Below are 13,341 nucleotides of genomic sequence, written 5' to 3'. Positions count from 1 at the left end.
GTGGTTGTCAAGTTAGAAATATTTACAACAGGTGCTATTTCATTGATTGATTCTATTGTGTGTAGTAACACATTAAAATATCGCGATAGTATTTACTGAAACTCTATTTGGTAAACGGAAAACTCAGTCGTGAATAGAGTTGTAAGTTTCATGGATTGTTTCAAAGTATGATCTTGAAATGTGACTGGATCAAAGTTGGTAGTCATGTTTGTCAATATATTTCGATTCAGACTATGTCAAAGTCCAAATATTTCATTTTGGATTATCTGGATTTAACTTTAGAACACCCCGCGAATGGATTCCGACGCCGCGCTATAACATTTTTGATGATAAGGACTCGAGGATTTTCATGACAGAGTTGACGAGTGATAAGATGCGTGTTTTTGTTAAGAGGTTGATTTCAAGTTAATAAAGACAATAACTGTATAATGCACATACTTGTGATTCCTGATTCTTGTAGAATTATAGTTGGTATTGATTCTATAGATGTGAAAACGGTGCGAAGTGTCAAAACATATAGCGATCGCGTGCAAGTGACAAATTGTTGGTTTTCGAATCACGGTCTGTGCTGGTACTGGTATTCATTACTTATTACTTGATAGCAACAACCATCGACGTATTACACTGTAGCGATTGGGATGTATGTAATGGCAAGACGCGAGAAATGGCTATGTCTTTGGTGTTATCTTGTGAGCAATCGTGGGGTTTGTAACCTATTTCACAAGTTTTTGAAGTGTTGGTTTGTGAACGCTGCTATTGTTGATATTCGAATCACCGTCTACGCCAGCTTTGTGGTAAACCAATTACCAAAATATTACATTGTTAACGATCGGCATGCATGTAACACGAAGCCGCGAAAGATGGTTATGTCCGAGACATTATCTTGTCAGCGATCGCGGGGTTTTGCAAACTATTTCACACCTTTTGAAGTGTTAGTTTGTGAACGCGGTTATTGTTGATATTCGAATCGTCGTCTACGCCGGCTCTGTGGCAAACTAAATACCTGAAAGTACGACTTGCCTACGCAACCATAAGCCACCACACGAGAGATAACCTATACCCGTAAGGGCGATTCACGGCCGCACCCATAAGACACAATAGCCGCATGCCATCCCCGCCATAAGAATAACGATATATCATTGTCGTACTCACCGTAAACGTTGGGATTAACTCGAATCGGTCATATTTAGTAATTTGTAATGTACACATTGACTAAGAATCAATCACGTGACTATTTACTATTCCTGATACCTATTCAACACAGCGCGAGAGTTGACTATACCCGTAAGGACGATTCACAACCGCACCCATAAGAACACATGGCGAGTCACCAGAGATCCCATAAGAAACAATGGTACATCACCAGAGATCCCTATACCCGTAACGTTATCAGGCAGGTCATCGACACAACGTATACCTGAAAGAGTGGTATCACCGACGAGACGGCAGGTCATCAGCGATAGGGACTCGAAAAGGGTGGAGTCACCAACACGAGTTTTCACGGCAGGTCATGAGCGAGCCCTATACCTGAAAGGGTGGGGTCACCAGAGATCCCATAAGAACACATGGCAGGTCACCAGCGGAAGGGGGGGTCAAAAGGGTGGGGTCACCAACACGAGTTTCGCGGCAGGTCACCAGCGGGCCCATAAGAAACAATGGCGTCATGCGAGAGATCTACTTAACTACTGGCGCGATTCGGGGTGACATGGATTTTACGTTTTTAATATAAAAGTGTAATCTGAGCCCCACCGTACAAATGCGAACCACAGAGAAAAATGATCCAACAAGCAACAAAGTGATTAATAAAAACCCAAAACCGGAAGATGCATCATCATTAATTGTGCACCCGAAATTTTCAAAGACCCCTGCATCAGCTCTACCGGCTAATCTGAACACGTCGGCTAAGAATGCATAAATATTCGAAGAACCAATGTTACCGACGAAATTATTTTTCAAGGTGGAAAATTGTTTTGCGCCCTGGGCTACTGGAAAAAGAGTTTACATAGCTTTTACCGGCATTTATACTCGCGATTTTTGAGCATATATAGTAAGTCATTGCTGCTACAGTTAAAAAAAATCTTACGCAAGGTACATCTCAAGAAATCAGTGATGGCACAGACCACCACAGGGGCTCTCCGCGATGCGAAGTTCCCATTAGCCAATTTAACATGAGTAGCCTATATGACGTCCAGATGGGCCATGACGACTCTCCATCGGAATGCTTCCGTATGCTATTTATATCGAATCGAAATACAGTTGCGAATAGCAAAAAGGTTGAACACCGCTGGATTAGGCATGGATCAGTGGGTTATTTGGTCAGGGGTGTACGAGTTTCGAGTAAACGTTAAAAGGGTGTGCCACGACGAAAAAGGCTGAAGAGCACTGAACTAGACTATTGGGACATCTCTCATCTGATCTCTGGTGATTGCTAGGGTCGGTATTGTCATTTGGTCAGGAACAGACTTCTTCGCGTGCTGGATGAAATTGTCTGGCAGCCGGCCGTGTGTTTGACTGGTCTGCTTTACTGTTAGGTCGTTGCACATATGTGGTTGAGTGATGTAGCTAGGACCGAAACAACACTTTTAAGCCAACTTCCGTCCCAAACAAACACTGGTCTAGGGCAATACCATAGGGTGATCGACAGGGTTGTAATGATTCTAGTCATGACTCGACTCGAGTCAGACTCGAGTCACGATTTTTTTGTGACTCGACTTGACTCGAGTCATTTTCTTGAAATGGGAAAATGACTCGACTCGACTCGAGTCAATATTTGGATTGACTCGACTTGTACTCGAGTCATTACGCATGACTCGACCCAAGTCATTGACTCGGCTTATTTTTTATGACTTGAAGATGAAGAAATTTGCGAATCGTAATGGCTAGATCAACGCATCTGACGAATTCTGCCGACATCGCTATTTGTCATCGCTGCTTTCGTTGCAATCGTCTGATATCAGGTATGCCGCCGTAAAAACATCAGACAATGGTAGTTGGTACATATAGTAGCAATGCATTGAACAAAATCATCCTGTGGCGAAGATGTAACAGATCCTCCGCAATCAAAGTACTCAAGACTTTTCAATTATACAAACAATCGAAGCAAAGTTCAATTAGAGCCAATAAAATGACTCAGATGGCCAAGTACTTGGAAGAGACTGATAACCCGATATGTAGATTTGAAGGCGATGATTCTTCGCATTTTTGGGCGATTAGAAATAATGAGTATCTAATGCTCTTCAATGTGGGTCAAAAATGCTTGTCAATTCCTGTATCTAGTGCACCAGTGAAACGTGAATTCAGTAGATGTGGATTTATTCCAAGGCCATGCCGCTATAACATATATGAGGATATCCTTTCCACTGTAGTATTTTTGAAGTGTAACTCAATGATTTGATCTGCTGTCTGTGAAAACACACAATACCCCCCCCCCCCCGTCGATTTGACGTTTTGTTAGGTAGGGGTATTGTGCACGTGCGTAATAAATTAATGTCTAATGTTGTGTGATGTTTGTACTATAGGGCTGTTCAAAAATAACTTCTTTTTTATTTTACTAGGTGGCTACTTGATAAAATTGTTATGTTGCATAAAAAGAACACTGAATCTGGCTTAATTTTAAAAAGCCGACTATTTTTTTCATATCCAAAATATTCCAGTCTAATAAATTCTCTTTTTCTAGTTGGAGTTGAGCCGATTTTGCTATGAATCATATTTTTACACAATATACCAATATCATGAGGTAGCCGGTAAAATTCGAAATTCTCTATTTGTAATTGATTCAAAATTTCTCTCATGGTAGTAACGCTCCGGCGGCTATTTCGGGAGCTGACCAGGAAAGCTGACCTTTTTTTAGTCAACCACCTGATAATGTGAAAGAAAAATTGTACCTCTACATAAACATGTATCTGTTGATTCTCTATCAGCTGGTATCTAGACGTGACTTCGTTGGCTCTATATCAGATAGTATGTAGACGTGAATTCGTTGCTTCTCTGTAAGCTATAAGCTAATTCAGGATTGAAAACATGAAGTGAACATGACTTCAATGCAGTGACTTGGACTCGGACTCGAGTCATAACACTATGACTCGGACTTGACCCTTTAAACGGTGACTTGGACTCGGACTCTACTTGAATTGAAAATGACTTGGCTTGACTCGAGTCAATACCACAGAAGTAAGATTGACTCGTGACTCGGAACCATGTGACTTGGTTACAACCCTGGTGATCGATGCAACTTCTGGTTGTTAAATTTTGAGAATGAATTATCTCAATAATATGTTATCAATATGCCAATTCTTGTCTCGTTTTTACTTTCTTTTAATAAAACAAGATAATTTTGCCTTTTTCAAGCCAGATCGCCTTCATTCAAATTGTATCCTTGACTGCAGTATACGACCTTACAGCGTTAACCATACGCTATTCGGTGTCCGGTCAATATCGAGAAGGCTAATACCGAGAATGTTATTACCCAGAAGGACAATACCGAGAATGGACATTACCGAGAATGGTCAATATCGAGAATGGACATTACCGAGAATTGACACCACCGAGAATGGACATTACCGAGAATGCAATATATGCAATGCAGGCATGTTATGCATATGAACAGGTCGTGTGTGTGCATCACGGCGTTGCCACATTCGGTATCGATTCTCAGGTATAAAATTCTCGACAACATCCGTTACATTAAGCTAGATTGATGGCATTGGACATTCTCGGTAATGTCCATTCTCGGTAATGTCCATTCTCGGTAATGTTCGTTCTCGGTCATGTCTATTCTCGGTAATGTCCATTCTCGGTAATAGCATTGTCGGTAATAGTATGGAACCACGTTACTCTACACAGTTATTGCAATTATAACATTTGGAACTCGAAACAGCTGTTCAATGCATTTACCGATACATTGGATTATCGCTAATCGCTCCTTTTTGAGATGGGACGGTGTAGCGCCTTGCTCTCTCTCTCCTATCCGTTATATAAATATTACCACATCACGTGACTTATATTCGCTGATGGTATAAAACCAATGCATATCGTACATTGGATTAATTGAGAATATGTGACTTATGTGTAATGCAAAACATACTGTTGATTTATCCGTACAATATATCTGGAAAAGGCAAATGGTCGTCTCTTGAACTGCCAGTCAAGAACTCATTCGTCAGGACGTTCGTATCAGCTATACGTCCGCAGTTGAGTATATTTGTAAGTCGCTACCTGTAGACAACGGACTCGCTGTATACCCTCACAGGCTACTGGATACGACGAACGTTCTATACTGTGAAGCTAAAAGTTAATGTAGTCCAAAAATAAAACCTCTTGTGTCAGTATCACAAGTAGTGAAAAGTACGTCGTTACTGACCAGTGACCACCTCTGCTTATTTGTAGCAGTGTTGGGATCAAGTCACTTATTTCGAGTCACGAGTCATCACGAGTCATTGCACATTTTGACTCGAGTCAAGTCAAGTCAATCGATTTTCGAAGGTGACTCGAGTCAAGTCAAGTCACTCGTTTTTTCTAGGTGACTCGAGTCAAGTCAAGTCAAGTCACGAGTCAAGTCACAATTCAAGTCAAATTGAATTTTCGAAGTATGAGTGATGATGCAAAGTCATTACCTTTTGCTAGCAGTGTGAAAGACAGAATAATTGGCCATTTATGTTGAATCAAATCACGAATATAAAGTTGAATCTACATGCAAAACGACGCTGCATCACTCACGCAGACGTACATAACTGCTAAAAAAATACGCGAGTAACTGTACAGAAGTGTACACTGTTGCATAGCTACATTGTACAGTCAGTTATTATCAGCCAAAATATATAACCGAATACGAAGCTTCGAGAAGTTGAAACAAATTGATATGGTAAAATAGCCTACACTACCCATCTACACATCCGTGAGAATATAAACGCACAAACTATATTTGTTCGATTTAAATCATACAAGACGGTTGGTGAAGGTGAGCACTGCGCAATGTAAGCATAGAGCCGTCTTAGAAACAGAGACACATATTGCTGTTAGATTAATCTACTATTACTACGACAACGTATCAACTGTGATCATTTCGTTTGCGGTCAATTCGTTTGTGATGTAACAATGGAGGATCAGTATAACGTAAAATCAGTAAAATCAGAACATGTACAGGATACAGTGATTTAACCGACACCGTTTACTTGATGACTTGAAATTGACTCGTAAAATTTGCTTCGAGTCACGAGTCAATGCACATTTCTGAAGCTCCGAGTCAAGTCAAGTCAAGTCATTTTTCCAAAGTGACTCGAGTCAAGTCAAGTCATACGAAAAAGTTGACTCGAGTCTGACTCGAGTCAAGTCATGACTCGAGTCATCCCAACACTGATTTGTAGGTGATTCACGATTTTCAAACCATCATTGAGTGAATGTATCGTAAGAACTAAATGAATAAACTCCGCAAGAAATGTCGCCATCCTCGCCTGACTATTTTTTAAACCCTGTGAGCTCGAAAGCTTATCCCGAAGCTGGCAAGCTGGTTGGTGGTGTACTTATGTATGCAATGTATAGGACATTGGTTACTAAATTATGGGCCGAGAAGGGTGTGAATTCAGGTCGCGATCGCACCAAAGTGAAAGTTTAGTACATACAATGTTTGGTGAATTTATAGCAAAAAAAAATTTCGCGTGATCTTTAGTAGATGCCAAGTCCATTGTGTTGGGAACTGTATCCAATAAATGACACACACAGAAAAATTATTACCATAATATAAGTATAGTACAGCTTTCGTGGATAATGAGAGGGGGCAAGGTAGTTCAATAGTGGAATTTGGTGTCCAGTCTGTTGAGGTTGAACCAGTGGATTTGCTACAACGTTTTCAAATTAGATTCTCATCAGTTACTTAGCGGCTAAATAAACAATATGTGTTTAGAAGTCTTGACCTAAATCATATTGCCATTTCGCAAGCTAAGGACGAACATTGCTACCCAATTTTCAGTGCTTTCCTGTAAAATCAGTCGTCAATTCCAATGATTCTGGGTTGGATGAGGTTGGCAAAATCTTACAAGAAATTTCGATCATTGTGGTCGAAAAACAACATTAATGCTGCACTACGGCTGGAACTCTGCTGCGGGAGGAATTTAAATCTGGTGTCACATATATTCATTGAGATACGGCGAGACAGGTTCATGAATCTTCGCCACATCTAGGAGACAGCGAAGGCACCCTTGATTAGGTGTTATTTGAAAATACACTGAATTAAACGAAAGGTTCAATGACCTTACTTTTTCGTTAGTCGTAACAATTAAGGCTCTACGTGAATCTGAGAACAAGAACACCCATTAAGTTGAGTTGCTACGATATCGTCGCATCAAGTGGCCGAGAACAACACTTGAAATAATGGAAAACTTTATCCAGTCGTATGTGTAAAGCTTTGTCACCATCTGTACGTGTAGGCACTGTAGGGCTACGCTAAATTTCGTGTTATCGTATACAGTACCTTTAATCTGAATAATACATGAACGAATATTTTATATAAACTGGCGATTAAAGACAGAAGCTGGCTTTTTCGTTTTGCATTCAGTGTGTCATTGAATGAAGTCGAGAATCCAATCAACTTGAGCCGTTAAGAAGCAGCGTAATGCTGATCATTACCATCATAGTAATATCCTGTACGTGGAGATGTCATGTGTCAGCTGAGGGCGGCAGCTTTCCGCCCACTGAGAATATTGGCAAGTACAAACCAGTTTCAACAGAAGGTGATAGAACATGCGGCGGACAGAAGACGAAATCGTACTGCGAGCCTGCAAGCGATGAATCTGGGCTTAGAGACGGGGCTTGTTCGGAAAGGCCTTGCGATTTGGATTGCCCAGACCGTGAACGAAAACCTGACGGTTCTGGTGTAGCAACAGCAATACCGGTGATGAACGATAATTTACTTAATCGGATTATAAGGTTACCCAAGAATTACGCCCATCCGAGACCGCAATTGCAATCGTACCAGTTTTACAACCACCCCTCTTGCTACACTCAACCCAAAGAAGTCCTTCAATTAGGTAGATCTCCAAGTCAATTTACGTTAGCGGTATGGGTCAACCAACAGCGTGGAAATGCGGGGTGAGCAACTGTATTTCTACTTTAAAAAGTAGAGTGTCGATGGGCCTTCAGCCTTCATGTTATGCGTAATTATGTTTTGTAACTAGTGATTGATTCGTGTATTGACAATTAGATGTTTATGGTAGCGAAAATTCGGTAAATCTTGCAGAGGCCTATCTTGTATCTCGCAAAGCAAGAAATCTAATATCGGACAGACGCCATTTATAGGAAATAATTATACAGTCAACAGTCGCATAATAACACTGACTGTTGACAGTGTTGAGTTACAGCTGTTCGATGATTTTGTCTAAAGACTAACGCTCAATCTATAGCCTGCACCCTTCTGTACAGAGTCATCTTGGAGAAAGTCGGTAGATACCGACCGAACATCCGACCGCAAGTGGTATTCAGCATAATGATAGGGGGATACTCGCTGGTTCTGCAATATTTCGGCACGGATTTTAAGCAACACATGAAGGTTATGACCGTACCAATCCAACCAAATACTTGGCAACATTTGACAATGCAGGTGAGATGACATGCGCCGTACTTCAAATTTGATTCGATGTACAGATAATACAGAATTCAGGTTGTGAGTATAGGCTACCCTATGCGAAATAAGTTATCAATAATTAGATAATTAATACCTCTAGATTCTAGAACAGTGATTACCAAACAGTTTATGGTCGCAACTAGGGGAGGGTTACCATATTCTTGTGGCGCAATTTCCAGACACCTTTCAGCGCCAACTAGCGGGTTTTACAACGTTGTATGTACAGTGTACACAGTGTCTCTCAATATGAAGTCACACTAGCAAAGCTTTGCCAATCGACTGTACACAAGCGTGGAGGGGGAGTGGAACATAGGTCCTGAATTAGACCATCCCTAATGTGAGCTCTGATGATTGTTAGGGTCTTCAACAGATTTCTTCAGGGGCCGGTTGAAATCGCTGGCGAGTCAGAACCAGTATAGTCCCCCCCCCCCCACAACAAAAACAACAACAACTTAGGCCCACCATGGGTAATCGATGGAACTTCTTGGGGTTACTATATATGCATCTGATTGTTAAATTTTGTAAATTAAAATTTTCAATATATTATTGGTTCTTCCATATTAGGCTACAATAAAATGCATCGGCAGGTTGCACATAAGGTGGTTTCCAACCTTTTATGGTCGCTACCTCATTTTCAATTTCAAGATGTTCCATCCATATCAAAAATTAATAAGCTGAATAGTAAAAAGGTCACCTTACCCAGACTTACCCAGATGGAATACTTCTTGGATGCTGATTACGTTCAACATCTTCGCGTTCTCTGACTAAAGCACCCGAACAGCCTTAACCAACTCTAAGAATATACCGTTATCTTATAATTGCGATTACAATTAGAGTAGCGTAAATAAAATAATATTGTTCATGTCGATTTACGACAAATTTCTGAGCTGACTTCGAGCCTTCAAAATTCCGGACAACTAGGCATATTTTAGAATTTCCTCCCCGACGCAGTTTTTACATTGGAATTTCGGACATGTCCGGGAAATTCCAGACGTATGGCAACCCTAGACTAGGGATGTGTGAACGTGAGGTTCACTTTCGTGCCCTGCGTGTGATCCCCAGAAATCTGGATGCGCGTTTCTGCCCGGGTATACACGAAACCTGAGATTATTGGCCATGTTTTCTTCTCGGAACTTGGAGTTGTAACCGTAATCATTGAAACCCATCGGTTCTGTGATAGGCCTACTTGTATCGCATACTAAACGTACTTCTCGTCATTAAGAACGACTATCTCTGCCACTGCACGGAAACAAAAGCTCATTATATCGATGTTGCCCGTGTCCGTGCTAAACAGGTAGCGGTGACGGGGCGAGTCATTATATTATTCACAACGCAGCAAGTCACCCAAAACTCTTGAGCATCAATAACATTTTCGAATATGTGATGTTTATATTTGTCTTGTGTTCATTTTCTTTCTCGCATTGACCATATAGCACAGAGTGATGGGAAATTGCCTTTCGAGGGATTTTTATAAGGAATGTTGGGAATACTGTAATATTATGATGTTTCACAAAAATGGTCACTGTTTACAACCTTTCGAAGTATTACTGCGAACACTTACTTCTGAAATACCGAAGTTCACATGCCGAGCACAAATCTGAACAGAACGTTCGCATCTGCCACTGACACCCCGTTCATACATTTCTGCTATAGAATGTATCTCTACTAGGGCTGGGCAAAATCGAGTACCTGAGTGATTCGATTCTGAATCACGGAAAATGCTTCGAGTCGACTTTTCGACTATACCGATTTCATTGCACTTCTTGACAATGTTGTGGGATGATCATGACTTAGGAAATGTGTTATTTCCAACTTTCGCAGCTTTGTACTATGTCTCGTATGCTGCGACCCGGTCAATTAGGGTTTCAAGGCGTCCTCAGTGGAAAATAGTATGAAAACTCTAATTCTAGTTAATAATTTAATTTTCAGTTTCGAGGAGCGTATAATTTCAGTACTCGAAAAATCGTCTTTTGCTACTCGATTCGAACCAATAAAATTAATACTCGATTCAGATTCGAGTACTCGAATCATTATGCCCAGCCCTAATAACTGCTAATAATTCCACACGTAAATAATGGAACTATACGAAGGAGATGATCTTAAAACTGTTATCTGCGGCTTCCCCGCAATGTATTAAGTTCTCCGGTAGAGAGTGGAGAGGAAATGTTGGTGAATGGTGAGTCGATAAATCTCACGGCTCCGTCGCATCTCGTTCGTGCAAACAGCTCGATGGAGTCGACGAAAATTAACTGCGTTCCTCATCCAAAGCATTATATGTTACTGTGCTTCACAAATTTACAGGTGTACGGAGATATAATTAGCGTGTTTCTGAATGGAGTTGGTGTCGACGGCACCCCATTGCTTACGGAACGACTTGATTCTGGAATATTGGACATGAATTATGGACCTATCGTAAAAGTTGGCCAAAGACTACAAGGTGGGCAATGGGCTGCAATAGTCCTGAATTGAGTGCATGTAGAAGTATTGAGTGAGACTGTAAAACTCACTGAAAGACCAGAGCTATATTGAAATTTTTTGTGGGACTTTACCTTGTCACTAAATCGGAAAGTCATAAGGGCATATGCCGTAACATGCCTCTGTTCATGTAACATCATGCATATGTGTTTTGCCATCGATAGCCTACTTTGGTTTATAGATAAGGTACAATGTAAAGCTGATGAACCGTAACGGAACACACTGCGCTGAAACTGGGTTCGGAATATCAGGTGCCACGATGTACCAAAACATATCAAGTTTAGGCCGACATGCAACGCTGCGAAGTACGCTGCCGATAGGATATGGGCTTAAAAGACCGGTGATAAAAACCCTGGTCACACATAATGGAAAGAGCATGTTCATCTCTACACATTCGGTCTCGTCAACCTTATGTTGTCGAAATGTCCCGTCCAACTATTGCCAGCCAGTACGGCGGTCGTGGCAAGTATTAATTGAACGTTGTACACCTTAACATCAATAGCCAAATTTGCTCAAACTAACAGTATAACGATGTGTATACCATTGTCGTATTTAACAAGAAAATTTAAAATATCATTGACCTCGCTCGCGCCTCTTATCTAAAAGAATTCGACCAGGGGCAGCGTGACCGTGCTTTGTGGCCATTAAATGGCTTCGCTTTGAATATCCCATGTTGATATCGCTAAACGGGTAGTGAGGGAGTTGTCAACTACATTCTGCTTGGAATCATTCAAAGGTATTGAAATACCGTAGTCAGTGGTCTTCGCACCCTCCAATATTCTGACTTTATCATTAATGACGTCATATTTGTTCACCGCTTCACAACAAATCTGTGATTTCAAGTGATTGTTAAAAGAATTTAGCCCCCTTGAAAGTTTCATTCGCTCATCGAAAATTTTACTACTTCGCCATCTCAAATATGAAATATCACGAGTTTCACGTTTTTGTGATCAAGATCGATGGTAGGGCATGATACATATCACGCAAGTTGCAAGTTATTCTGTTTGTAATTCGGAATATTTTGGAATCACTCAACCATAACCTGAGTGGATGACTGCTTCAGGCGCGTGGTGCATCCATCCATCCATCGCGTTTTAGGCCGGTTGTAAGCTCTTCAATGTTCTTTAGTCAATTGCTACAGTCTTGTCGATTGCGAACTGAAAAGGACTTCAGTACGTATAAGTCTAATCAGATGATCAGGCGATTAGTTGTTACCGCTATCCATCTTATGAATAATCAACCTTAGAAAGGAACGAATCATCGGAGTTCGATCAGTTCATTGAAGAAAACTACGGAAATCAAACAAACTGTGAGTAGGGTGGCGGCATGTATCGCTATTCTTGGCGATTCGAAGCCTTGGCGGCTCTCGAATTGTGACTGGTGTATGCCGAACATGAATTCCACCGGTATCCATCGGGTCATCATGTATTTTGCATGGAGCAAATACGTTTCACTGTTGTCATCATTGTATATGATGGAATTGCCACTTGCATTATTCATTATTGTTCATGGTGTTTTCAGGGCACTTGATGTGTCACGTTTCACTGCATGTTCCTGTATTCATATTGTTCTTTGAGTTAGGCCTATATGTCGCTGAATAATGTCGTGCTACCTGAAGTTTTATTGCCTGTACTGGCAGTCCTTACTAGATAGGGAGACGTGACCAATCGGTTATCGACAGTAGGCCCTCGCCTAGAATGCAACCCTTTCGTTATCAGTTAAAGATTAATCAAAGGCAGACAGCTTATAAAGTGTTGAAAATTTATGACAAAATTTTTCCCTAAACATGTTGTCGTAATACAACTGTAAGCATGGAATGGAGCAACAAAGTCATAGCATAATTAGCTGTTTTAACAGATGTAACTTTCGGAATATGCCTACGACTTCATGGTCGAAATTGCCAAGACCTCCATTAGTGTCATAAATACACATAATATCCAAGATATTATTGTCATAATAGTTGGCGAAATTCGATGACAATTGTAGTACTCGAAATCCGAATCCACTATTAATTGTACAACCAAGCCAAGTAAAATATCTTCTTCGTTCGTGTCAATTTGGGTGTCATCTTTTTGAAATCGAATTACGTTGTCTCTAATTGCATCGTCACCATCATCATCAATGGTTGATGATCGTCGTACGGTGTGTCGTATTAATCATAAAATATTTCTCCCATCATGCGCAATCATCAATACATACCAGTTGAAAACCATTGATTCAAGTTGTGTCCACTTGAACGAAATCGCCTGAAT

General features: G+C 40.8%; 1 protein-coding gene and 1 long non-coding RNA gene across 4 annotated transcripts in view; one reads left to right on the top strand and one right to left on the bottom strand.

Annotated features, from left to right (window-relative positions):
• The window catches only part of LOC145451092 (uncharacterized), a 262,756-nt gene extending 249,861 nt beyond the window's left edge, over nt 1–12,895 (bottom strand). The window contains exon 1 of the long non-coding RNA XR_013918685.1: nt 12,885–12,895. This is a non-coding gene — a long non-coding RNA (uncharacterized LOC145451092). The remainder of the gene's footprint in view (nt 1–12,884) is intronic.
• The window catches only part of LOC145451061 (usherin-like), an 85,145-nt gene continuing 79,191 nt past the window's right edge, over nt 7,388–13,341 (top strand). The window contains exons 1-4 of one of the 3 annotated variants that reach the window (XM_080329542.1): nt 7,388–8,082; nt 8,413–8,590; nt 10,916–11,051; nt 12,336–12,398. In XM_080329542.1, coding sequence (XP_080185668.1) covers nt 7,607–8,082; nt 8,413–8,590; nt 10,916–11,051; nt 12,336–12,398 — 853 coding nt within the window. In that variant the 5' untranslated portion in view covers nt 7,388–7,606. The remainder of the gene's footprint in view (nt 8,083–8,412; nt 8,591–10,915; nt 11,052–12,335; nt 12,399–13,341) is intronic. The other 2 variants (XM_080329543.1, XM_080329544.1) reach the window with 2 other exon arrangements.

Source organism: Botryllus schlosseri, chromosome 11 (genome assembly GCF_051294905.1).
Source record: "Botryllus schlosseri isolate E-star chromosome 11, Bs_hap1, whole genome shotgun sequence".
NCBI classification, from domain to species: domain Eukaryota; kingdom Metazoa; phylum Chordata; class Ascidiacea; order Stolidobranchia; family Styelidae; genus Botryllus; species Botryllus schlosseri.
The sequence above is the reverse complement of the archived record's forward strand: the minus strand, read 5'-3'. Positions and strand labels throughout refer to the sequence as shown.